The sequence below is a fragment of the Ctenocephalides felis genome, unplaced genomic scaffold (genome assembly GCF_003426905.1).
Source record: "Ctenocephalides felis isolate EL2017-DRISC unplaced genomic scaffold, ASM342690v1 CF-g0.4_SCAFFOLD_01170, whole genome shotgun sequence".
NCBI classification, from domain to species: Eukaryota; Metazoa; Arthropoda; class Insecta; order Siphonaptera; family Pulicidae; genus Ctenocephalides; species Ctenocephalides felis.
Genome location: NW_020537324.1, coordinates 80,035,037 through 80,062,070, shown reverse-complemented (window position 1 = coordinate 80,062,070; position 27,034 = coordinate 80,035,037). Strand labels below are relative to the sequence as shown.

General features: G+C 30.7%; 2 protein-coding genes across 2 annotated transcripts; both read left to right on the top strand.

The window, feature by feature from the left end:
* The first annotated feature begins 3,786 nt into the window (after nucleotides 1-3,786).
* On the top strand, nucleotides 3,787-25,560 carry LOC113367730 (IQ and AAA domain-containing protein 1-like). Its single transcript, XM_026609310.1, has 12 exons — nucleotides 3,787-3,944; nucleotides 6,317-6,493; nucleotides 8,245-8,457; nucleotides 9,844-10,069; nucleotides 11,556-11,781; nucleotides 11,844-12,024; nucleotides 13,398-13,551; nucleotides 13,625-13,827; nucleotides 13,890-14,026; nucleotides 20,579-20,854; nucleotides 23,283-23,507; nucleotides 25,319-25,560. The coding sequence occupies exons 1-12, from the start codon at nucleotides 3,787-3,789 to the stop codon at nucleotides 25,558-25,560; spliced, it is 2,418 nt and encodes an 805-aa protein (XP_026465095.1).
* LOC113366210 (protein downstream neighbor of son homolog) lies at nucleotides 15,214-17,122 on the top strand. Its single transcript, XM_026607780.1, has one exon. It carries the CDS (start codon nucleotides 15,367-15,369, stop codon nucleotides 17,005-17,007), a length of 1,641 nt encoding a protein of 546 aa, XP_026463565.1. The 5' UTR covers nucleotides 15,214-15,366; the 3' UTR covers nucleotides 17,008-17,122.
* Nucleotides 25,561-27,034: the final 1,474 nt, after the last annotated feature.

The following is a 27,034-nucleotide window of genomic DNA, read 5'->3' as shown; positions in this document are numbered from 1 at the left end:
TTAAGTATATTTTTAAAATTCATTAATTTATTTATATTTTATCTTTTTATCTGGTTTGTTTTAAACTGGTTTAAAACCATTTTATCTTTTTATATGGTTTATTTCATTTATTACCTTCCTAAAAATTATTTTTTTATAGGGTTTTATCATTTTATCTACTTTTTACTAAATATTTATTTTATTTTTTATTACTATATTTTTCATTTTACATTTCTAAGTGCATTTCTAATTTAACTTTATTATATATTAATTCATATTTTAACATTGCACTGGAAATGAGTCTAATTAAAGGCTAAATAACTTATGAAACTTTTTTAAAATTATAAAATTAAATTAATAGTTTATAAAATAAAGATATGAGAAAATATAAATACACACACACACACACACATATATATATATATATATATATATATATATATATAATTTTATTCAATTATCAATTATTTACAAAAATGCTTGACTTCTGTTTTTATTTAATAATTGAGTGTTTTAAATTATATATATATATATATATATATATATATATATATATTTATTTATTTATTTATATATACAAATATTTTTTGTCCAACTTTTCGTTTCTGGAACCATAAATGTCCATTTTTAGATGTAAGTTGTCAAACCATGTGATTTTTAATGATGGTGTATCGAAATGATAGAAAAGTGTTTTATATTAAGATAAATAATAATAGTGAATTTTAAATATAATATAATAAATCATATTTCTCTTGATAACGTATTGTTTTATTTATTCATCAAATAAAAGGTGAAATTTTATAATTTTCTTTAATTTTTCCAAACGTTTCGACATAAAACTTTATAATTTGTCTTATAAGGTTTTTTTTTAAACAGAGTAATTGAATAAAACAGATTTAAAACAAAATATGAATAATTTAAATGAATTACTGAATATTTTTAGAGGAGCAGCTTGTAATTTTGATTGGCTCTGAGGTTCAAAATGTTGCTTTTCAAAATTATTCTGTAATTTAGATAAATTAAACAAAACACGAAACGTACATGAGCTCAGCATATATTCTAAATCGCTTAAGGGGGTTGTTTGGTTTTTATTTTTTTTTTCGATTTTGAGATTTTTTTTATATTATGAAAGCTAAAAACCTTAGAATTATTAAAAAAAAACCTGTCAATATCTATTTTTTGACGAAGTTATAGATATATATATATCCCTATATGTATGATCCTCTGAAACCAGTTTTTTCATCGCTCCGCGAGCTATTGTATGCCAGCTGCTCTCTTTTTCATTATAATACCTCATGCACATGACCTTTGTAATGTGTCAGCATCTTTGAACACCATGGTGTATCAAGTACATTAAATTAAATGGTGTATTTAGTACATTATATTAAAAACTTTAAATACGTTTTTCTCAAAATGACTATAATATATTTTAGTATGTTATTTTAGACTATAAAATCTATCGTTATAAAAAGGTTCATCAAATTCTTAAAAACCAAATAAAGGTTTCAACATTTATTTATCTAGAAACGACCCGACAGATTTTCACCAAAAACTAATTAGAACGATTCCCAATCTGTACCTCTCGAACAGTTTTTGAACTTTTAAAATCGGTTCATGATTACGCGCTAAAAGGTGTATGAATTTTTTTTTTCACTTTACTGTCTATTTACAAAGTTTCAAGTTTTTTGAGAAAAGTCAAAAATTGCCTCACATACCCACACACATACTTTTTCCAAATATTGATCTTATTCGATTCAGAATGGCTTGGAACGTCGAGAAAACATAAAATTAGCAAATCGGATTTTTTGATGAAAACAAACTTTTCTTGCGGGAACTTAATAAATATATAAATTGTGTGTAATATATGTGTATAATGAATATACTTATATGCATACATAAATAAGAAAATAACTAGTGGTGTATGGCATCGTGCCTTAAGGCAAATTGCTGGAATTTCCCGTGCCGTAATGAAATATTCGAGAAATTTTAAACGTTTTCAAATATATTATTACAAATACTGTAACTTTCATTATTTTTGTTGCTATCTTGTTATATCTGAGCAAAACAAATGTAAATCATAAATCAATTTATCTCCAGAACAATAACAATCCTTCGTCATTTTATTTCGAATTCAGTTTCAAAAAAAAAAAAATAGTTGCCTAATTTACACAAAATTGAAAAAGTGCTCTCGTATAGTCACAGTCTAATCAGCATTTGCAAATAATTCTGTGCGACATTTTCCCTTATACTGTGCTTCGCTTGGCGGCATTTTCACATTTTTCAATAGTTTTCGTTTTCACAAAATTGGAAAAGTGCTCCACATAGTCTAAACGCACTTGGGTAAACATTTGTACCAGAGTGGCGCTCAGACTGTGCTTAGCCTGGGTCATTTTTTGAATTTTTAATCCAAAATTACAAAAATATTTTTTGAAAAAAAAAATTAGAAACAATTTTTTTTTCCAAAAGCAATTATTTTGTTGAAACAAGCAGAAAGTTCTTTGAATCATTTAAATCGGACGCTTAGTTCTCTCAAAAACTGCCATTTTTTAACATTTAGCTCTGTATCTCCGAAACCACTGGGCCTACCTATGCCAAAAACTAATAACCACTTTTCCCCGTCATTACGAACTGAATGTTTTTTGTATCATACAAATCGGATGATCCGTTCTCTCAAAAACTCGATTTCTATTTTCTGCACTCTTTGCTTCGTATCTCCGTAACGTTTAGACGTTTTTTTGCTAAAAACTAATCAGCACATTTCCTTATCAATAGGGATCGAATAAACCATTTAAATCGGTTGATCCGTGCGGCCGAAAACGTGGACGAAAAGTGCGGACATACAAAACACACACACACACATCTATTTAGTTTCTGAGGTATGCCAGTAAAATGTTCAGAAACCTTCAAAACGTCGAGAAATGTAAAAAAAAATTATTTTCGATTTTCGGCGCATTACTATAACTACCCTACGGGAAGTTAAAAATTATATATAAACTCAAAATAATTTTCAAAATATAAGTATGTATATGAGTTTGGTAAAATAGTGAGGGTAAACGCGCGCCCTAACAGTTTGATCAATACCAGTTTAAAAATCTACACCGAGGCTTTAGTTACCATATGAATGGTGAGGTGACCATAAACACAACTAAGAGGTAAATAAATAAATTTTCTTGATATTATTAAAATTATATAAATAACAATATTGTTAAAATTTACTTATACAGTAGAACTCCAATTATCCGAACTCCGACTATCCGAATCGCCGATTATCCGAATCACTTTCAGAAAAAAAATTGTCCAAAAAAAGTCTATGTGCGCTATTATTCTTCCACCAGCAAAGCCAGTGTGTAGGCACATTGTTTGTTTTGATTTGACGGAGATGTTTACAAAACAATGATTTTTATTTCTAAACTTGTACATGAGTACATTTTATTTATATCTAAAACATGTGAAAATGTCATGTTTCTTTCATTTAATTCAATAAAAAAATAGTGCAATATTAAAACGTAACTTTTTTTCTCTCCAATGGCAATTTTAAAATAAAAACTCCGATTATCCGAATATTTGATTATCCGAATGGGTCCCGGTCCTCATTAATTCGGATAATTGGAGTTCTACTGTATTAAAATTTAACGGTCTTATAATATTTTTTCGAATATTATAATACTTTTTTGGTCTCTTTCCGAATTCCAAAGCAATCTTTTTTAGCCGGTATTCCAAGTTTCTGATCTTTTTTTATAAGAAAGTTGTATTGCTCGTTAATAGTAGTTTGTTTCTTATTGTGAAGGCTTGTAATTCATTTTTTAGATGCCTGTAGATCCAGCAATAGAATGTTGGCATGGTGCAGTTGTTCGGCTGGGCGAAACCGTCAACCAGGATGTGGCGGTTAAAACCTCCGACCAGGATTCGCAGGTTCAGTTGGATCGGCAGACAGCCAGGGAACAAGTGGCCGACACCTATATAAGGTAATAGATATAATAGCCTAAGATAAAAAGACGATTATTTTTATTGATTAATATTATTTTATTGAAATAGTCAAAAAACGACGACTAATTATGTATATGTATGTATAGACCTCATCAAAAACGTATCTGCTATGTTAATGTAATTTAAGGCTGACAAATTATATATCAGAACTAATTAAGGGACTACAAAAATTTTTTAAGATATATTTAATGTCATATCAGTATTTAATATAGAGCTTCTTCAGAATGTTGATTGGCATTTAAAGTTATATTTTTATTATATAAAGAATTTAAATCATAGCCGAAACGTTATAGTTTCGGTTTATATTTTTAGCAATAGATCAAAAATAAAACCATATCAAAATTTTTCTAACAAAACATGTCGGTCTGCCAGAAATATTAATGTTAATGAAAACTTTAATATATGTTACATTTATATAAAAATTTCTAATGTTATGTTTGACAATAATCTAAAAGAAATCTTTATATTTAATGGTAAATATATTATTTTGTTATGTACAAATAAAAATAACATTTTAATAATAATAATATTAAATGGTAGTCTAGTCCCGTAGACAGGTCCATGGTGTAGGGACACCACAAATCAATGATACTTTTTCACTCCCTTGTTAATCTCCCATAGGGTAGTTATAGTAATGGGCTGAAAAACGAAAATAAAAATTTCTCGACGTTTTGAAGGTTTCTGAACATTTTACTGGCATACCTCTGAAAAAATGGATGTGTGTATGTGTGTTTTGTATGTCCGAATTTTTTGTCCGCGTTCTCGGGCGCACGAATCAACCGATTTGAATGGTTCAAAAAACATTCGATTCCTATTGATAGGGAGATGTGCTGATTAGTTTTTGGCAAAGGCACGTCCAGCAGTTACGGAGATATGGAGCAAAGAGTGCAGAAAATAGAAATCGAGTTTTTGAGAGAACGGATCATCCGATTTGTATGATCCAAAAAACATTCAGTTTGTAGTGACGGAGAAAAGTGTTTATTAGTTTTTGGCAAAGGTAGGCCCAGTGGTTTCCGAAATGCAGAGCTAAATGTTAAAAAAATGGCAGTTTTTGAGAGAAGCGTCCGATTTAAATAATTCAAAGAACTTTCTGCTTGTTTCAACAAAATAATTGCTTTTGGAAAAAAAAATTATTTCTAATTTTTTTTTTCAAAAAATATTTTTGTAATTTTGGATTAAAAATTCAAAAAATTGCCCAGGCTAAGCACAGTCTAAGCGCCACTCTGGTACAAATGTTTACCCAAGTGCGTTTAGACTGTTTATGTAATAGATCACTTTTCCAATTTTGTGAAAACTATTGAAAAATGTGAAAATGCCGCCAAGCTAAGCACAGTATAAGTGAGAATGTCGCACAGAATGATTTGCAAATGCGTTTAGACTGTGACTATACGAAAGCACTTTTTCAATTTTGTGTAAATTAGGCAACTATTTTTTTTTGAAATTGAATTCGAAATGAAATGACGATTGTTAATGTCCTGGAGAAATTGATTTATTAACTTCCCGTAGGGTAAGTTATAGTAATCGCAAAAAAATCGAAAATTTTTATATATCTTTACGTTTCAAAGGTTTCTGAATATTTTGGCATACCTTAAAAAAATGGTTGTGTGGTGTTTGTGTGTGTGTGTGTGTGCGGATACAAATTTTCGTCGACGATTTCGGGAACACCGATCAACCGGTTTAAATAATTCAAACAACATTTTACTTGTATTGACAAGATGAAGAACTGATAAATTTTTTGGGAAGGCAGGTCTAGCGTTTTCGGAAATTTATTGAAAAAAGTAACAAAAATGCCATCTGGCGGTCAAAAATGATCATTAGACATATGCACATCAAATTATTAGATATTTCATAGAGATTTTAATAATGTGTATCAATTTTGTATACATTCCTATGGGTTCCGTACCAATTTTTATCCGTTAGACAACGATGCGGCGCTTACGCGCTTCGATATTTCGTCTCTATGCAGTTAAAGCAGTACGATTGCTTTGAAAAAAAAGTTCAGAATTTCCAAAATATTTCAAAATAAATTTTTCTTTAAAAAGTCTTTTATTTTAAAAAAAAAAGGAAATTTTTTTCAGAGTAATTTTTTTTCAAAAATGTTAATCTTAAAAAAAAAAAAAAATTTTGGTATGGGAAGTTCCAGCAATTTGCACTAGTTTGTGGTTCAAATGACGCATTTGCCTTTCCAAAATTCTGTTCCTTCGACTTTCAATTCCCCGTATTAACTCTTCTCACGTAAATCATCAATCATCCCAATCATCTTCTTCCCAATTTTTTGCAAAATGAGCCTGACCCACTTTCTTTTTCCTTTATATATGTGCAGTAAAAATTTTCTTATGTTTCATCATAGGTATATAATGGTGGCCAATTATCTGGACAAATGCTTAGACATTATAGTGCAGCCTCAGAAAAGAATCGTCTTGAGAAGACTGCTGGATGCAACTTTGGGACGCGTCATAGAACTAAAACACGATTTGGTGAATGCTGATATTTCTGAAACTGGACACGTTGATGATAGATTGTCTAGGTAAAAATTAATACAAATAAATTTATATACAGACTAGATGATCCGACAGGCGTTGTCTAGTCACCCATGTCTACAATTTTAATGCCAAAGGCTATCCAGTATTTTTAGTCATTTTGTAAATGTGGATGTATAAATGAATGATTTTTGTTTATTCACGACACAAACATCGATTTTCCAAAATTTGTCACACAAAAATGATCGTCTGTCTTTGTGATTTATAGCATAAGACATACGTATTGCAAATTGCAGTCTTTTAAACAATATAACGAATTCAGAAAGAATCAATATATAGCATCCGCGGTAAAGGTACAATATCACCTTGAATTTTTCTACCCAAAATAATTGTTTCAATAATGTTCATTATTTTAACTGGCTTTTAGTTATTTACGATCTAAATTACATTTTTCTCACCAATAATTCAATATACATTATCATTTATGTTCATATTTGAAGTGAATTAATTTGTCAAATCCTGTTCACATGTGCTCTTTTCAACCTACGATCAACAAAATTATTGCAGTAAATGGAGAGGAAATAAACGTGTGTCAGAAAACGACATTAAATAAAAAAAACATTGCAAGCGTCTTTTATCTGCATGATAGCTCACTCATTTTACACGCAGAAAATACTCATTTTAAAGCTAATTTTGAGCACTATAAACCCTCATTTTCATATCTAGCCTAATATTGTTCCTAAAACACTTTATAAAACATCGATTTATTAAGATTTTAATTGATATAACTTTGTTCATTACATGATTTTCGTTAAGATGCATATTTTCAGAAATATTCGCTAAAAACGATGAAAAACGCTAAACAAAAACAATTTTTTTGTAGCCAGTAACTTGAAAAGTAATTGCTTTTTTGAAAACCATTATTAAATATTTTTCTCTCCTAATTAATTCTTTTATCGATATCCGATGTTATTTTGAAAAAAGTAAAATTACACCACTGATAAGGAATGTCATCAACCTGGGAAGTGGCAAAGGAGTATAAATTATTTTCACTTTTAAACTAGAGAGTAAGATGAACCTAATTCCAAAATTTCATGCAAATTGGAGCACATTAAAAATATTCAGACCCAAAACTCTCCATTGACTTGAGTAAATATTTCCTATCCGATGACAAACATATGAATTTTTGACACAATGAAACTTCTAGATAATTTTTTGAGTAAGTAAGTTATTTATGTATTGTGATTTAGTAAAGTAAGGCAAAACACGACTGCATTTAGAAGTTAAAAAATAATAATCAGTCAAAGTGAATTATAGGCTAAGTTTGATGTGCGATCACTGACAGACGCATGCGCAGACTGCATCACCTGTCAGACGCGTATTGACCGTAAATCTTATATTATTTTAATTTTTGGCACATCTCAGCTGCTTTTTGGTAAAAATAATGTAGTCATTACATTTTTCTTATTCATAATCATAAATATATTATATTTTAATATTGTCTTAGCCTATAAGTGAATGGAAATGTTTGGCAAATGACAGTCTTTATTTGTTTTAATGTCAAACCATGCCTTAAATATTTTCAAGGTCAAACAATAATAAGCGATTTTTCGTAATTTTTTCCATATATTTCTACAATCTAACTATATTGCTACAATTCAAAAAATCCTGAAAATTCCCTTAACAAACTCTAAAAAGATTTATCAAAATCCGAATAACCGTTTAGGAGAAATATCAAATCATACACCCGTACAGAATAATTTTATATATACAAGATATGTACATTATTATTATCTAGGATGAATGCAACCCCTCAAGATGCCGAATCGAACATCCCTCGTTATGTGAGACGAGACCGCGCCAAACAAATCGCCGAACAAAAAAATACGATGGACCAAATCCTTAAAGGTTTAGGCTACATCGACGGAGACGAAGATTTACCGCCGATGACAGAACTGGAGGCCATCAGGATTATACAGACGCACGAACGGGCGAGACAGGGACGAATCAGGTAGATAGATATACAATAAGTATACAGGGTGTCCCAGAACTCAACGGGGGATAGCAGAAAGGGTATGGGCGTGTTTCCATACAGAATTGGCCGCACCCTAAATGATTTTGATGCCATTTTATAGGTATTTTCGATAAAATACCAAATTTCAAATCCGTAGCTCATAACTTGGCCGAGATATCAGTGAAAACATGTAATCACAATATTAATCGAAAATGAAAATATGTATATCTCTTTACGTTTTAAAGGTTTCTGAACATTTTGGCATACCTTAGAAAAAATGGATGTATGTGTGTGTGTGTTTGTGTGCGCGTATGTGTGTTCGGATACAAATTTTCGTCGACGATTTCGGGAAAACAGATAAAGCGATTTGAATAATTCAAATAACATTCGATTCGTATTGACAAGGAGACGTGCTGATTAGTTTTTAGCAAAGGTAGGTCTAGCCGTTCCGAAGATACGGGGCAAAAAGTGCCGAAAACGGTAACTCAGTTTTTAAGAGAACGGAGCGTTCGATTTGAATAATTCAAAAAACATTTTATTTGTATTGGCTAAATGAAAAACTGTTCAAATTTTTGGAAAGGCAGGTCCAATGACTTTGGAGATATGGAGGAAAAAGTAAAAAAATGAGCCATTTGGCGGTCAAAAATGAACTTTAGACACATGCACATCAAATTATCAGATATTTTATAAAGATTTTAACAATAAGTGTATTTTTTTTACATTTCTATGGGTTCCGTACCAATGCTTACGCGTTAGACGGCGGTTCAAGCAGTACGATTGTTTTGAAAAAAAGTTCAGAATTTCCAAAATATATCAAAATGAAGAAAACATTTTTTATTCAAAAAAATTTTATGTTTTCAAAAAAAAATTTTGTTTAAAAAAAAGTAATTTTTGTCAAATTTATAGTTTCTCAAAAATCTAATTTTTTGAAGTAAATTTTTTTCAAAAACGTTAATCGTTTTTAAAAAATAATAATTTTTGGTACGGAAAGTTTCAGCAATTTGCCTTAAGGCACGATGCCCTAATTGCCTTAAGACAGAATTCCACTTACAGCTAGTTTATTTAATATTTCTAGGACCACAGTCAAAAATAATTACACAATTGCTCCGAGTTTTCAAAAATTAAGACCTTTGCTTTAACTATAAATTTAAAATTTTTAAAATCGGTCGACATTGAGTGGCGTTTCTTTAAAAAAAAAGTACAAAAGTGTGCAGGCAATTTTCATCAAAAGTTGGCACATTTAATCAGCATTGTAAAATAGTAAAATACATGATTGATTCATAATAAATAATTTCAATTTGTAGGACAGTTATCACGTTGAGTTCTGGGGTACCCCGTATAAAGTTTCAATCCAGAGTGACTTTTTTTATTTTTTTATCCTAGGGCTCAATTTATGCGAGAAATCCGTATTTTGAAAGAAAAGGGCAAGCAAGACGAGTCAAAAGAACGTCAAGACACTGCCCTTTTGGCAGCTTTGAGGATTCAGAGAAATTGGCGCGGTTTTGCAGCCAGAAGACGCATCAGGCAGCGCAAAATTGATGAAATGCTTCTCATAGGAATGATACCGCCTTCGGAGAACGATGATCGAATTATAAATGAAGCAGAAAAGGTATTTGGATCTCAAATCTTCATTTTGTTCAATTATTTACCCAAAACATTTTTGAAGTAAAACTTCTTTAGGCGCGACATGGGTGTAAAAACTTCATTAGGCGCGACACGGGTGTAAATCCGTACAAATGCAACGAAAACGCCGACGCTAGTAAGCGCAGCTATCGCAATTATTCGATTTAGTCTGCGAGCAAAACAAAAAATACATCAAATGTCAAATCATATGTCAAGAACAAAACAAAATGTGTCGACTTTCACTTGAGTTTTGTATTTAGCTCGTAGTCTCTAAACATTTTTTGAAGTAAAACTTCTTTAGGCGCGACATGGGTTAGCAGTATAATTCGTGAGTTAATAAAAATGTCAGGATCGGCAAGATATTTTATCCCCTCCCCCATAAATAATTGTAGTGCAAATGATCGCAAATAAATAATGAAACTGAGGAAAAATCTGCGCTGCGTAAGAAATGATAGCTTTGGCTATGTATGTTTTGTGTGTGATCGACTTTGGCTTCAAAGTGACTTAGAAATATCAAATGATGCTCAAAAACAAATTCTTAATAATGTTTTTTGAATATTGATTTAAATAATCAGGTTGATGCCAAACTTGTCGAAAGATATTAAATTCAGGTAAAATTCCCACTTTGTGTAAATTTAACGGGTTTGTATTTCCACCTATACCAAATTATCTACCTAAACTAGATACTGTATCTGAAAGGTTAATTTCACCTAGGTTGTGTTTCATGCAAATTAGACGATTGCGACATGCAAATGGACAATTTGGAATGTTTGGCCAAATTATAAATGTGCCTGTTGACATTAATAATATGGTTAATTTATTATCTCGTAATATTGATGATGATCATTGCATTAACGTTCACATAAAAAAGCAAATGATTCATAGATCAAGCTTGATAAATAAAACAAATATAAAAGTATGGCTTCAATTTGTTGGGCAAGACGGATAATACAGCTGTTCGAGGAATGAGATTATATCGTCAGCGAAAACGTAAAAAAAATACAAACAGTAAATGAATGTATGTTAATTTTAATTACATGAAGTTCTTCAAACACAATTGTTACAGGGTGAGTTAATTTGCAAAAACAATATTTGTTTAGGCGTTGTTCAACATAATCCACTGTGTGAATGAATATTATAGAATTTATTAATCAGCAATTACTTTAAAACGATCATGTCATATTTCAAGTACGACTTTGATTACATTATTGTTTGTAAATATTATACATATTTTTAATGTAATCATAAATATATAATTTATAATTTATCATTATATAAATGTGTATAATGATTGACGACACTAATAAATGTGTGCATCACGAGTGTTACAATATTACTAATAAGCATTATTCAAAATTTTTATATGATGTATTTATTTTTACTCAACTTCAATTTGCTACAATATAATTGCAAATAAGTTTTACTTCAATCGCGTGTGATCCTTACGCGCACTCTTTTTTTTTTCTTATCAGGTTCGTCTAAAGAAAGTTGAGCTCCAGGATCTTTATCAGGCCGAGTACGAGGCTGCTTTGGAAGACACAAAAAATCTCATTTTGCGCGAACAAGGCGAAGCCACCAAGGAAAGAATTTCCGATGAATTGAGAACCTGGTTCAAGGACACGCACACCAATTGCGGAAAATTACCAGAATTTCCATCTGAGGAACACGGTGGATCCAGATTGATATTCAGCAGACAAGGTAGTCCATTTAAATACAGGGATACAAGGTAACCCAGAACTCAACAATTTTAATTCTATAAGGTACTGAAAGTGAAATGAGCAAGTCCTTCTCCTCTCGTGATTCAAAGAAAAGCAGAGAGAAAACTAAATCCACAAAAAGCAAATCTGGTAAAGATATGGTCGAGGAAGAAGAAACTGATATCGAGGGCTTCAAGATAACTCAATCGATGTTTTTGCCAGAAATCAAGAACGGAATAGAAGAGTAAAGATAGTATATGAAATTATAATTATTAACTTTCCGAAGGAGAAGTTTATGTTTTCATCAAAAAATCCGATTCGCTAATTTTATGTTTTCTCCTCGACGTTTCAAGCCATTCTGAATCGAATGAGACCGAATTTAAGGAAAAAGTATGTGTGTGTGTGTGTGTGCGTGAACAGATTTTTTGCCGTAAATCGCCATTTTCTCAAAAACGGCTGGACCGATTTCAAAAATTTAAAAGCCATTCGATGTATCTCGATGAGGACTATCGTTTCTGAGTTTTGTGCGGCGATCGGCCGGGCCGTTTCTTTGTAAATTGCAGAAAAGTGAAAAATTTTTCGTCTACGTTTTAGCCCGCAATTCTGAATCGATTTGAAAATTCAAAAACCGTTCGAAGATATTGGTTGGAAATCGTGCTGATTAGTTTTTGGTAGAGATCGGCCGGGCCGTTTTCTTGTAATAAAGTTAAAAAAAAAATTCGACGATTTTTCTGATTTTTTTTGACGGTAGATACCATTGTTTTCTAGGTCATACTAAAATATTACGGCGCTACGACAACTCGTTTAGCTTTAAAAATTCGTCAAAGTTTGCAAAAATTGGTAACGTTTTATTGTCATTTGTCAAAATGAGATCTTTGATCGACGTTTTCTCAAAAACGCCTTAACCGATTTCAGAAATTTAAAAGCCATTTGATGTATTTCGGTGAGGACTATCGTTTGTTAGTTTTGTGCGACGATCTGCCAAGCCGTTTCTTTGCAATTTGAAAAAAAGTGTTAAACTTTTCGTCCACATTTAAGCTCATCCTACCGAACCGATTTTAAAAAATCAAAAACTGTTCGAAAGATATTAGTTGGGAATGACGCTGATTAGTTTTAGGTGAAAATCTACCGAGCCGTTTTCTTGTAATTAATTGTTGAAACAAAAATTAAGCCAATTTTTATGGATTTTTTTTTAGTGATATATACCATGGTCTTATAGAACTTACTGAAATATTACGGCCTAACGACAAATAGTTTGATTTTAAAAATTAATCAAAGTTTGAGAAAATGAGTAGTGATTTTGAGATTTGTTAAAATTAAAATTAGACTATTTACTTGGTATAATGATAGAGTACTTGGTCTTGAACATAATAAACCATTAAAGTCCTGAAAACTGGTTCAATTATATAAAATTTGCTTTTAGAAAATACTCCGAGTCAAAGTGTTTGTATGTGTAATAAATCCACTAGGAATACTTTTAATGACTCATAAATTAATTTATTTTTTATTGATTAAGTCGATTATTTACACATTTCGGGAAGTTCATGTAACTTGCCTCAAGGCAAAATACCAAACCAACTAGTTGCTTTTGTATTAAGTTTGTGTATTTTGTGGTAGATATGAAGATACATGGGCTAACAGAGATGAATCGGATAATCCTGAACAGAGACACTGTCAGCATTTGGTTTATCAGCAGAAAAAATATGAAGTTGAGACAGAATTGAGGAAGATTGTTGATGATATGATGAGGAGCGAGTTGGAACAACTCCAGGTTAATAATTTATCCACTACTTGGGATTTAGCCTTACTACCATGATTTATTTCTATTATTTCTATTTCTTCAGTTGGCTTTAGAGAAAGACCGCGGCAAGAAGTCCAAAAAAGCCCCAAAAAAGAAATCAAGAAGAAGTGGCAAAAAGGGCAAAAAGAAAAAAGAAAAAGACTTAACTCCAGACAGAACCACAGCCTCGTTATTTGAAGAACTTGTAACAAACGGGATTATTAGAAAGTATCCAGAAGTTTTTATGTCATCGTTCTTAGGAGAAAGGTAACATAAAACAATATCTTGCATTTGATTTGTTTTTATTAAATATGAATTTAAATTTGTAGGTCTATTGTTCAGCCTGTTCCTGGTAGAGAAGGCATTGGTGATATTCGACAAGCTATTAAGGAATATTGCATACTGCCTTTGGGATCTCAAACGATTCATCAATGTGCTCCACTAGTTAAATCAATATTGATATCAGGTAATAAATATATTTTTTAATATATATATATATATATATATATATATATATATATATATATATATAGATTGATTTCTTGGAGGGCGTAACTTTCAAGTGAAAAATAAGTAAAGTAAAGATTTTTTTTCAAACATCTTTATTCTTCCATACGTTTCGACGTAAATTCTACGTCATCTTCAGTGGTTTTGAATTATTTATATTATCACTAACACATATTAATATAAATTGTACAAATTAATAATTAAAGACAAATATATAAAAAAAGAGAAAATTATACATACCAACCAGGAAAAACAACAGAAAAAATTATTTATGCTGTAAAATTGATTGAACACTAAATTTGTGTAAAATAATAATATAATATTATATTAACAAACGAGAAATTGAAGGAGCACATGTTGCCCTCCTATATTTTATGTTATTAATAGCGGTGCATTATGGGCACTGATCAAGGTTACAAAGCAAGTGTAGTGAAGGAGTGGGAGCGGGTTGTGAGAAACGAAAGGGAAAAGAGAAACAGAGAAGAAATATAACGAACGAAGGATTCTAAAACTGTATAGAATTACTTTTCATCTAATTAATGATGACTTTGTAACTGTCATGTAAAAGATGAGAGGAATTACGTTTGTTTACACAAGAAGTATTATTTTATATATTTATATTTATCATCAACTTTGTAATTATGTTATATGCTTTTTAGATTACTGAATGATGACACACATCAAGTGTCGAAATATTTAATGGAATAAATAATTTTGTTATTTAATCTTTTTTTAATTCAAAGATTGGGCTGCAAAAATATTACAAATATATATTTATATATATTTATATGTGTGTTCATTTATTAACTTACAAAGGAGATATGTTTGTCAGAAATTCTGTCAAAAGTCTTAGTGGCTATTTATAATACTGGTTATAGCATAATTGAACAAATTTTATATATTACTACTTATACTATTTTATGCTTTAATTAATTCTATTTATTAACGCATATGGGAAAGTTTGTGCAACTTGCCTTAAGGAAAAATACCACTTAAAACTGGTTTTATTTATTATTGTTTTTTATATTCTTAATATTATTTTTTATTTGAATTTCGCGCTTGACAGTTTACCCTATCCATTTCTATTACATAGTCCATGTAATCATCCCTCATTTACATGATCCATGGCTGAATTTTGACATTCGATAAAAGTCGTTGCTCAACGTTTTCTTCCTGTGTGATATAAAGTGAAATATATTTAATAAACGTGATAAAAAGGCGCAAAACGACTGTGTAAATTATTTTAAATCAAATACGAACTCGTATTGTGTTAGTGAAGTTATTTAATCACACACAAAAATGTCTCAAGATATATCAGGATGGAAGAAACCCGACGAGGTTATGCGCCTTCACAGGATCAAATTAAAGAAGAAAGCTTTACAGGCACGTATGAACACTAAAACACAAATAGATACTAAATTAGATATTTGCGAACCGCAATTTGTTCGTGAAAAACGTAAAAATCCGTTTTCGAAAGAAAATGCACAAGTTGACAAAAGATGCAAAACTGTTGAGTCCACAGTTCTTGCAGATTCTTGCTCCGATTCAGCATTGTTTAATTTAATTAACAGTGAAAGTGCACAAAAACCTTGTATCAGGGTCCAGGAAACTGCTGCAGAAATCACACCGACTATAGCTGAAAATTATTTACAAGTAGTTGTTAACCAAGATGTACCCGTCACAAAAATTGAGGGTAAACCCAAACCACCAATCGATTGGACGTTAAAATCGAAGTTAAGGATTTTAAGTCCAACCGTATTACCTAGTCATCCAAAAACAAGTCAAGAAGCTAGCGGTGTGACCAGTTTCGTACGTTGTTTACATACTTCTGAAGATTTACCTGCAAATCAAGGTGGTGGCTTGGATACTTCCTTAGGAGCACGCATACAACAGTCGTGCTTGTATTGGATACACCCGACTATACCAGGAGAGAAACTATTTCCAAGAAAACTCCGAAATTCCTCAGTCGTCGCAGGTTTACCTTTACAAGCTATGCTCACCGAGTGGTCGGACAGCTTTAGATCCTTATTTCAACTACTACGTGCCAAACAATGTCCATTTTTTTACCTGTGTGCAAACTCTTTTACAGCCTTATTTCGTGCAGGAGGCATCGGCGGTCAAGTAGAACCCCATGCATTAATCACACCAACAAGCCAAGGCTTGCGCCAGACTTTAAAACAAGAAGATATCGAATTCAAGATGCCTTTAAGGAAAAATGATAATTACTTTAATGACTCAGGAGACTCCGGTTTGTCTCTTTCGACCAAAGAGAACAGCAGCAGTAACATAGAATCATGTGCTGACGACGATGATGACGATGATGAGATTACACAGGAACAATGGTTGGAAAGTTTAGGCGTAGATGACATAGAAATTAAAAAAATAAATTACTCACAAGCTCGCAAGGATCATGCTACAGAATGCAAAACAGATTTCAGTGATATATCGCTGATACTAATACAAGGCCCTGACTTACAAGCTTTATACAACTTTTTATTAAACTCCAAAAGTACAGTCGGTGGTGTCGGTGTTATACCTCCAACTCTATTAGCACCGACAGCCTTTGTGGGGGCCACTTTAAAAACCCTACAAACGAGATTCAGCAGAGTTAAACACGATGGTGTGGATCACCACAGTATTGAGTTACGGGGACCGATTTTACCAAATATTATATCTAGTCTATGCAACGATTTGAATAGTTCAAGAGATTCGTTTTCTATTAACATGGGTTTAGTAGCGGATACAAGGGCTTTGACAAAGGCTGCTAAAGTTATAAATGTAGATACACAAGAGGGTAGTTCTGTTTTTGGGAAAGAAAACTTGTCGAGTTGTGGGCTGTCCAGGGATTTCTTGGATCAGATTTGTTCGTCAGATAAGGACACTATTTTAAGTACTGAACAGTTGAATTATCAAAAAGATATAGGATATACATGGACTTAGTAATAAAAAATTTATTCTTTTTTATTGTAATGATTTTAGTACAAATTTTAGTTTATAATATTTATTGTTGGTGATAAAGTTTTTAGATATTTATGTTTATTTAAATTAATGAACTTCAACTCAGGATTAAATTAAATTTGTTATGATATTATGATTAAACTTTTACATACTAGTTACTTTACATAAGTTAGTTTATATTTTGTACCAAACTTATATTTTTATAATACATTCTTAAGACTATTTATATATTTTGAATTTTTACTTTTTCTAAACTTTTATTTAAAATTTATTGAATTTTATATTTTTATAAATATTTTATATATTTATTTAAAATGTGATTTTTTTGTTAATTAAAATTTAATTAACAAACTTAATTGCCTTGTAGTAGACTTGGTGGTAAATATAAATATAAATATAAACTTGGTTGGTAAATATAAATATTTATATTTATATTTATATTTATATAACGGATATTTATGATATTGTTTTTAAATTTTTAAAACTGATTCATGATTTTTGGCTAAAACATGAAGAAACTATAGTTGCAAGTAACATTTTACCTTGAGGCAAAATTAAAATGTTCAACTGCTTATTTTGAAAATAAACTAGTAGTGCATGGCATCGTGCCTTATGTAGACGGTGTGTGAAAAAATGCTTTTACAAAAAATTTCGTAATTTTAAAAATTCTCAAAACAAAAAATTCTAAATTTGCAAAAAAAATTAAAATTTCAAAAAGTTTAGTCGAAATTTTTCATAATTTTCAAAGAAAATACTACATTTTCTCACAAAAATTTGAGAATATTACAAAATGTTCAAAAAAAGAAATCGAATATTTAAAAAAATTTCCAAATTCTCAAAAAAATTAAAAAACGATTTTTTCTTAAGACAAATTGCTGGAGCAACAAAAGGAAAGGAGTTTAAAAATTCTCAAAATAAAAATTCAAAATTTGCAAAAAAAAGTTAAAGTTTCAGTTCAAATTTTCGAAATTTACACAATAATCAAAAAAATGCTACATTGAAAAAATTAAATAATATATAAAATTTTTCTTTAAAAAAAAACATTTCTCACGAAAATTTGAGAATATTACAAAAATTTCAAAAAAAGAAATCGAATATTTAAAAAAAAATCCAAATTCTCAAAAAATTTAAAAAACGATTTTTTCTTAAGACAAATTGCTGGAACTTCCTTTAAAAGGAAAGGAGTTTAAAAATTCTCAAAATAAAAATTCAAAATTTGCAAAAAAAAGTTAGTTTCAAAAAGTTCAAATTTTCGAAATTTTTCACAATAATCAAAAAAATGCTACATTGAAAAAATTAAAAAATATATAAAATTTTTCTTTAAAAAAAAACATTTCTCACGAAAATTTGAGAATAATACAAAATTTTCAAAAAAAGAATTCTAATATTTAAAAAAAATTCCAAATTCTCAAAAAATTTAAAAAACGATTTTTTCTTAAGACAAATTGCTGGAACTTCCTTTAACAGGAAAGGAGTTTAAAAATTCTCAAAATGAAAATTCAAAATTTGCAAAAAAATAGTTAAAGTTTCAAAAAGTTCAAATTTTCGAAATTTTTCACAATAATCAAAAAAATGCTACATTGAAAAAATTAAAAAGTATATAGAATTTTTTTTTTAAAAAAAACATCTCCCACGAAAATTTGAGAATATTACAAAATTTTCAAAAAAAGAAATCGAATATTTAAAAAAATTTCCAAATTCTCAAAAAATTTAAAAAACGATTTTTTCTTAAGACAAATTGCTGGAACTTCCTTTAAAAGGAAAGGAGTTTAAAAATTCTCAAAATAAAAATTCAAAATTTGCAAAAAAAAAGTTAAAGTTTCAAAAAGTTCAAATTTTCGAAATGTTTCACAATAATCAAAAAAATGCTACATTGAAAAAAATAAAAATTATATAGAATTTTTCTTTAAAAAAAAAAATCTCCCACAATAATTTGAGAATATCCAAATTTTCAAAAAAAAAACAAAAAAAACTTCCAAATTTTCAAAAAATTAATAAAAAACGATTTTTTTCAAGACAAATTGCTGGAACTTCCCATGCCATAATTGAAATTCTTTAGAAGTTTTACAACTTTTTGAAAAATTTGAGAAAAAAATAGATATTTGAAAGTTTTAAAAAAGTTGAAATCTTTTAAAAATTTGATCTTTGTTTATTTATGGTTATACCAAAAAATTCGTAATTTTGAAAATTTCAAAAAAAAATTCAGAATTTTCAAAAAAAATTAAAGATTCAAGAAATTCAAATTTTCAAAAAAATTTATAATTTTCCAAAAAATGACTACATTGAAAAAAATCAAAAAATAAAGAAATTACAAAAAATTGATTCCTTATAAAAATTTGAGAACATTATCAAAAATTTCCAAATGTTCAAAAAATTTAAAAAAATCGAGTTTTGCCAAAAATTCCAAAAAAATCGAACTTTTAAAAAAGTTCTTGACAACCCTACATATTAGAGCGAGTTTTTTGACGACCCCACAAATATAAAAAAAATAAATTTATTTATTTAAATGGATGTATGTGTGTGTGTGTGCGGATACAATTTTTCGCCGACGATTTCGGGAACACGGATGAAGCGAATTGGATAATTCAAAAAGTATTCGATTCGTATTGATATGGAGACGTGCTGATTAGTTTTTGGCGAAGGCAGGTCTACCCGTTCCGAAGATATGGGGCAAAAAGTGCCAAAAACTGTAACTCAGTTTTTAAGAGAACGGAGCGTCCGATCTCAAAAATTCAAAGAACATTTTACTTGTATTAACAAGAACTGATCAAATTTTCATGAAGGCAGGTCTAGCGGTTTCGGAGACCTAGTAAAAAATGTAAAAAAAAATGCCATTTGGCGGTCAAAAATGATCATTAGACATATGCACATCAAATTATCAGATATTTTATAGAGATTTTAACGATAAGTGTAAATTTTGTTTACATTCCTATGGGTTCCGTATCAGTGTTTATCCGTTAGGCGGCGGCGCGGCGCTTACTCGCTTCGATATTTCGTCTCTATGCAGTTAAAGCAGTACGATTGCTTTGAAAAAAAGTTCAGAATTTCCAAAATATTTCAAAATAAATTTTTCTTCAAAAAAAGTAAGTTTTTGTCAAAAATTTACAGTTCGTCAAAAATCTATTTTTTTCAAAAATTTTAATCTTTTTAAAAAAAAAGTTTTGGTACGGAAGGTTCCAGCAATTTGCCTTAAGGCACGGTGCCATGCGCCCCACTAGTTTAAATGTTTTATTTATTTGGTAACGATGTACATATACACATACTAATGAAAATATATAGTTTAATTATTCTTTGAGAATCAATCAATCATAAACCTCAGAATTTTTCTACGCGGACCATAGTTTAAGAAGCAATTGTTTAAATTCATGTATCGGTTGAGCCGTTTCTCAAACTGAGTGAACATTCAAATTAAACGTTATTATTCATCGTTTATTAAAATTTAATTTACAAATTTATTTGCTTGTAGTACACTCGGTGGTCATAACAAATAGTTATGACATAATTTTTGAAAATGATTCAGGATTTTTGGCTTGGCCAATTTTTTTCCCCCAAGGTCCCCAAGGCAGTGGTAAGAAAATGCTGGTCAACGCAATCTGCACCGAACTTGGGGCCACATTATTCGATTTGACCCCTGGCAACATTGTGGGCAAATATCCCGGCAAAACGGGCCTGGTGATGCTGATGCATTTGGTCAACAAGGTGTCGAGGCTTTTGCAACCTTCAATTATCCTGATGGAGGACGCAGAGAAACCGTTTGTGAAGAAAATTCCTAAGACTGATCGGACCGATCCGAAGAGGCTGAAGAAGGATTTGCCCAAACTTGTCAAAGGTAATAAAGGAAATATAAATTCGATTTTAAATATCTCTTATCGAGCTCTCTTGCATTTTACTGTTCGAGAATTTTTAACTTCCCGAAGAAGAAGTTTATGTTTTCATCAAAAAATTCGAATTGCTAATTTTATGTTTTCTCGACGTTTCAAGCCATTCTGAATCGAATGAGACCAAATTTGGAAAAAGTATGTGTATGTGTGTGTGTGTGTGAACAGATTTTTTGCCGTAAATCGACGTTTTCTCGAAAACGACTAAACCGATTTAAAAAATTTAAAAGCCACTCGATGTATCTCGATGAGGACTATTGTTTGTCAATTTTGTGCGACGATCGGCCAAGTCGTTTCTTTATAAATCGCAGAAAAGTGAAAAAATTTTCGTCTACGTTTTAGCCCGCAATTCTGAATCGATTTTGAAAATTCAAAAACCGTTCGAAAGATATTGGCTGGGAATCGTGCTGATTAGTTTTCGGAAAAGATCGGCCGGGCCGTTTTCTTATAATAAAGCTTTAAAAAAAAAAAATTCGACGATTTTTATGATTATTTTTTTGACGGTAGATACCATAAGTCTTCTAGATCATACTAAAATATTACGGCCCTACGACAACTGGTTTAGCTTTAACAATTCGTCAAAGTTTGCAAAAATTAGTATGGCCTTTTTGGCATTTGTCAAAATTAGAACTTTCATCGACGTTTGCTCAAAAACGCCTGAACCGATTTCAGATATTTAAAAAGCATTTGATGTATCTCGATAAGGATTATCGTTTCTCAGTTTTGTGTGACGATCGGCCGAGCCGTTTCTTTGTAATTTGGAAAAAAGTGTTAAACCTTTCGTCCACATTTAAGCTCATACTACCGAACCGATTTAAAAAAATCAAAAACTGTTCGAAAGATATTCGTTGCGAATGATACTGATCAGTTTTAGGTGAAAATCTACCGAGCCGTTTTCTTGCAATTAACTGTTGAAAAAAAAAAATTAAGCCGATTTTCATGGAACTTTTTTTGGCGATATACATCATGGTCTTATAGAACTTACTGTAATATTACGGCCTCACGACAAGTAGTTTAATTTTAAAAATTCATCAAAGTTTGAGAAAATCAGTAGTTTTTTTTACGTTTGTTAAAAATAAAATTAGATGATTTAGTTGGTATAACGATAGTGTACATTGTCTTGAACATAGCAAACCATTAAAGTCCTACGGAAACTGGTTCAATTATAATCATTGATTAATTAAAATTATTGATTTTTGAAAATTTGCTCTTAGAAAATACTCAGAGTTAACGAGTTCGTTCGTTCGTTTGCAATGATGTGTAATAAATCCACTCGGAATACTTTTAATCACTCACAAATTAATTAACTTCCCGTAGGGCAAGTTACAGTAATCGCAAAAAAATCGAAAATGAAAATTTTTATATATCTTTACGTTTCAAAGGTTTCTGAACATTTTGGCATACCTTAGAAAAAATGGATGTATGTGTGTGTGTGTGTGTGTGTGTGTGTGTGTGTGTATGTATGTATGTGCGTGTGTGTATGTATGTGCGGATACAAATTTTCGTCGACGATTTTGGGAACACGGATCAACCCATTTGAATAATTCAAAAAACATTCGATTTGTATTGATAAGGAGACGTGCTGATTACTTTTTGGCGAAGGCAGGTCTAGCCGTTCCGAAGATACGGGGCAAAAAGTGCCGAAAACGGTAACTCAGTTTTTAAGAGAACGGATTTGAATAATTCAAAAAACATTTCACTTGTATTGACAAGATGAAGAATCGATAAAATTTTCATGAAGGTAGGTCTAGCGGTTTCGGAGATATGGAGGAAAAAGTAAAAAAATGAGCCATTTGGCGGTCAAAAATGATCATTAGACATATGCACATCAAATTATCAGATATTTTATAGAGATTTTAACAATAAGTATACATTTTGTTAACATTTCTATGGGTTCCGTACCAATGCTTATGCGTTAGACAGCGACGCGGCGCTTACGCGCCTTATATTTTGTCCCTATGCAGTTAAAGCAGTACGATTGCTTTGAAAAAAAGTTCAGATCTTCTACAATATGTCAAAATAAAGAAAAAAAAAAATTTCAAAAAAAAAAATTTAAAAAAAAATGTTTTTTTAATTTTTTTTTTTTTTTTCAAAAAAAAGTTATTTTTTGTCCAATTTATAGTTTCTCAAAAATCTTATTCTTTCAAAGTAATTTTTCTTCAAAAATGTTAATTGTTTTTAAAAAAATAATAATTTTTGGTACGGGAAGTTCCAGCAATATGCCTTAAGGCACGACGCCTTAATTGCCTTAAGACAGAATTCCACTTACAGCTAGTTTATTTTTTATTGATTAAGACGATTATTTACAATTATCGGGAAGTTCATGTAACTTGCCTCAAGGCTAAATACCAAACCAACTAGTTCATTATCATTTTCTAGGTATATGCAGTGAGGACCAAATCATACTGATAGGCATATCGCGCAGTCCATGGGATGCTGATCAGAAATTGCTGGCACAAACTTATACCAAATTCATCACCATTCCAAGACCGAGTTATGGGTGTCTATCATATGCCTGGAAGGAACTTCTGAAGCCCTATTCAGGAATCAATAAGCAATTTGATACTTCAGTCATGGCCAGGATATCCGATGGATATACGATTGGTAAAATATAAGAAAAAAATTATCATCAATAAAATAAAATTTTATTATAAATAAGTATCTGAACATTTTGACATACATTAGAAAAAATGGATGTACGTATGTGTGGATACAAACTTTCGTCGACGATTTCGAGAGCAAGGATCAATCAATTTGTCGACCAAGTTTTTCATTTGCAAATTACCACGAGAGTATCTGTATTGACGAGCTTTGTGGACATTTTATTACTAATGTAATTTAGTAACTACTAATCTTATATATAAAAATGGAGCTCTCGATCAAATGACTCGGTAAAACTCGAAAGCGGCTAAACCGATTTGGCCAGTCTTAGTCTTGAAAAATTTGTGCTAATCAGTAGGTTGTCGGAAAGGTGGGTATTATTACAAAATTGCGTATAAACTTTACATTTTTAATTTGAACATTTTTGTAGAAGCGTAATTTAAATAAAACAATGGACGGTGGCTAATACGTCAAATATCAAACGTTTTTGACAAATGATCTTCAATTACGTTTAATACAATGTTTTTCGTGAACATTATTTAATTATGATTAAATTGTAGTAAATAGCTGTGTTTGTAGTTATATTTATATACAAAAACGTTATTACACGGGCTGGAAGTGTTACTATAAACTCAAAATATCAACTTTTTTGAAATGTTAATATGAAAATGCACTTTTTGGCATATTTTTCTCAAACACGGTGCTCTGAAAGATCTCATCTGTATAATTATATACTCATTTGGTAGTTATAAAACATTTTCTAAGTTATATTATTTTTTATTTATGTTATTTAAATTCAGAACCTAAATTTGGATCGATCAAAGGGAATATTTTGCCGAATAACATTTTCCCAGTTATAATTTCCCAGAATTTATCGCAGAATAGATAGTAATATATAAAGGTCCGGGGTTAAAAAGGTCCACCACCGATGTATCAAAAACCTGTAAAGTAAAGCATTGTTTAACAGCAATATTTGAAAGTAGAGGATAAAAGATGTATAGCCAGTCAGAACCTTGATTTGAAAACGGTAATCTTTGAAATGGGGGAGATAAACGGTAATTTTTGAAAATCCATAATAAAAGTATTATCTTCCGTTGGTAGTTCTTTAGCATTAGTTAAAAATGTAATCATTTTGAAAAATCCTTTAAAATTAAAATAAGACTTTAAACCTGTTTGCCACCTGGCCGTTTCAAGTTACCTATACGCCTATAGGGTAAAAAGATCTAGATAACAAATTTTTGAAAGACATAAAAAAGCACATTTCTATAGTGATAAAGTAGAAGGCAGTTTTACTGAACGTAGTCAGATAATAGTTTATATTTGCTCAAAGTCAAATTGGACTTTTGTGTCTCGCCCTGTTCTACATATATACTTTTTATTAAATTTACTTTAATTCATCGAAATACTCAATTCATTTTCTATCTATCCTCGCAAAAATTTGAACATTTTATATAAGCTCAGTGGTATTATTTACAATTATACACAAAATCCAGAATCCAAAAAGAATCTGAAAGATTTGAAACGTAATCAATAAGTCGAAAGACCAGAAAAGACTTGCATTGGATTATACCATGTTTTCTATAGAAAGTGTATAAATCTTCCAGTTTGGTTGTTTTGATTGACAAAATGTAGACAAACTAATGGGGTTTATTGTTTTTATAATATATCATTGTATATAGCATAAACAACTGTCAACACAACTTTATATACTAAAAGTATTAATATTTTTGATTCCCTAGAAATTGTTTAGAATATACCTTACTTAGCAAAACGACGTTTGCCCGGTCAGCTACCATATTGATTTCTTATTTCAGGTTCGATAGCCGAGTCCGTCCGCGAGGTGATCACCTGCAAGAGGATGCTCCAGTTGAGAGTGCGCCCCCTGGCCTATACGGAGCTGATAAATGCTCTGAGCTCCCGGGACCCCGTCTACCGCGAACAGGACGAGGCCTTCGCCCAGTGGCTGCTGAAGACTCCTTTGGGTAAAAGGAAACAGCGTATGGCCGAGATGTTGGAGCAGGCCAAGATGGAGCAGGAGAAGAACGCCAACAAGTAGTAATAATAGTAGATACATTATGTACTATTAGTCGAGTCTAAAAAAGCATAGACAAAAATAATTATATATACATATATAAATATACTAGCTGACCCGGCAAACTGTTGTGCAGCCATAAAAATATCTCCAGAAAATTTTTAGCATAGATAATAACTGACTGTGAATGTGGAAGTATGGGGTATATAATTAAATATAATATTATATAAGTGATAGGGCATCAAATAATCACATGAGGTTTTTAGGGGGAGGGGAAAGGGGGTATAGTAATATATCACGTGTATTTATTTTTATAGGTCTTTTTTTTTAATCCAAGTATTTAAAAAACACTAGTGGTATATGGCATCGTGCCCGTGCCTCAAGGCAAGTTGCTGGAACTTCCCGTACCGTAACGAAATGTTCAAGGAATTTTGAATGTTTTCAAATAGATTATTATAAATAAATATTGTAACATTGTCTAATATATTTATAGGAATTATATAAACTGAATTGCAAAGTTGAAATTATTTGTTTAAAGTTAGACCTTTAGTCAGAATTAAAATTGAAATCTGAATATTTTTCGATAAACAAACAAAAATGGAAAAAAAATATTTTTTTAGAAAAAAAAAATCGAAACAAATCTTTTTTTCAAAAGCAATTATTTTGTTGAAGCAAGCAGAAAGTTCTTTGAATCGTTCAAATCAGACGCTCAGTTCTCTCAATAACTGCCATTTTTTGCACATATAGCTCTGTATCTCCGAAACCGCTGGACCTACCGTTTCCAAAATCTAATCACCACTTTTCCCCATCATTTCGAATTGAATGTTTTTCGAATCATTCAAATCAGATGCTCAGTTCTCTCAAAAACTCGATTTCTATTTTCTGCACTCTTTGCTCCGTATCTCCGTAACGGGTGGGCTTACCTTTGCCAACTACTAATCAGCACATCTCCCTATCAATAGGAATCGAATGTTTTTTGAACCATTCAAATCGGTTGATCCGTGCGCCCGAAATCGTCGACGAAAAATTGTATCCACACGTACATTTTTTCTGAGGTATGCTAAAATGTTCAGAAACCTCTGAAACGTGAAGAAATGCAAAATTTTTAACTTCACGTAGGGCGAAAATGCAAAATTTTAGAAATCTTTACGTTTCAGAGGTTTCTGAACATTTTGGCATACCTTAGAAAAAAATGGATGTATGTGTGTGTGTGTGCGGATACAAATTTTCGTCGAAGATTTTGCGAACACGGATCAATTCAAAAGGAATTTTACATACGGAAAGTTAAAAATAATTATCAACAAAAATTGATTAACAATTAAAACAACTGCTCTAAATATTATATTGCAAAATGATGTTAGAGATCTCACTATTGGCAGATTGCTTTAAGAAATAATATGAATCGTATATGCATTAAGCTTAGGTTGAGGTTTAAAGGCACTTATAATTTTTTATTTATATTTTTTTGTAAGGTAACTAATTTTTGAAAAAAAATCTA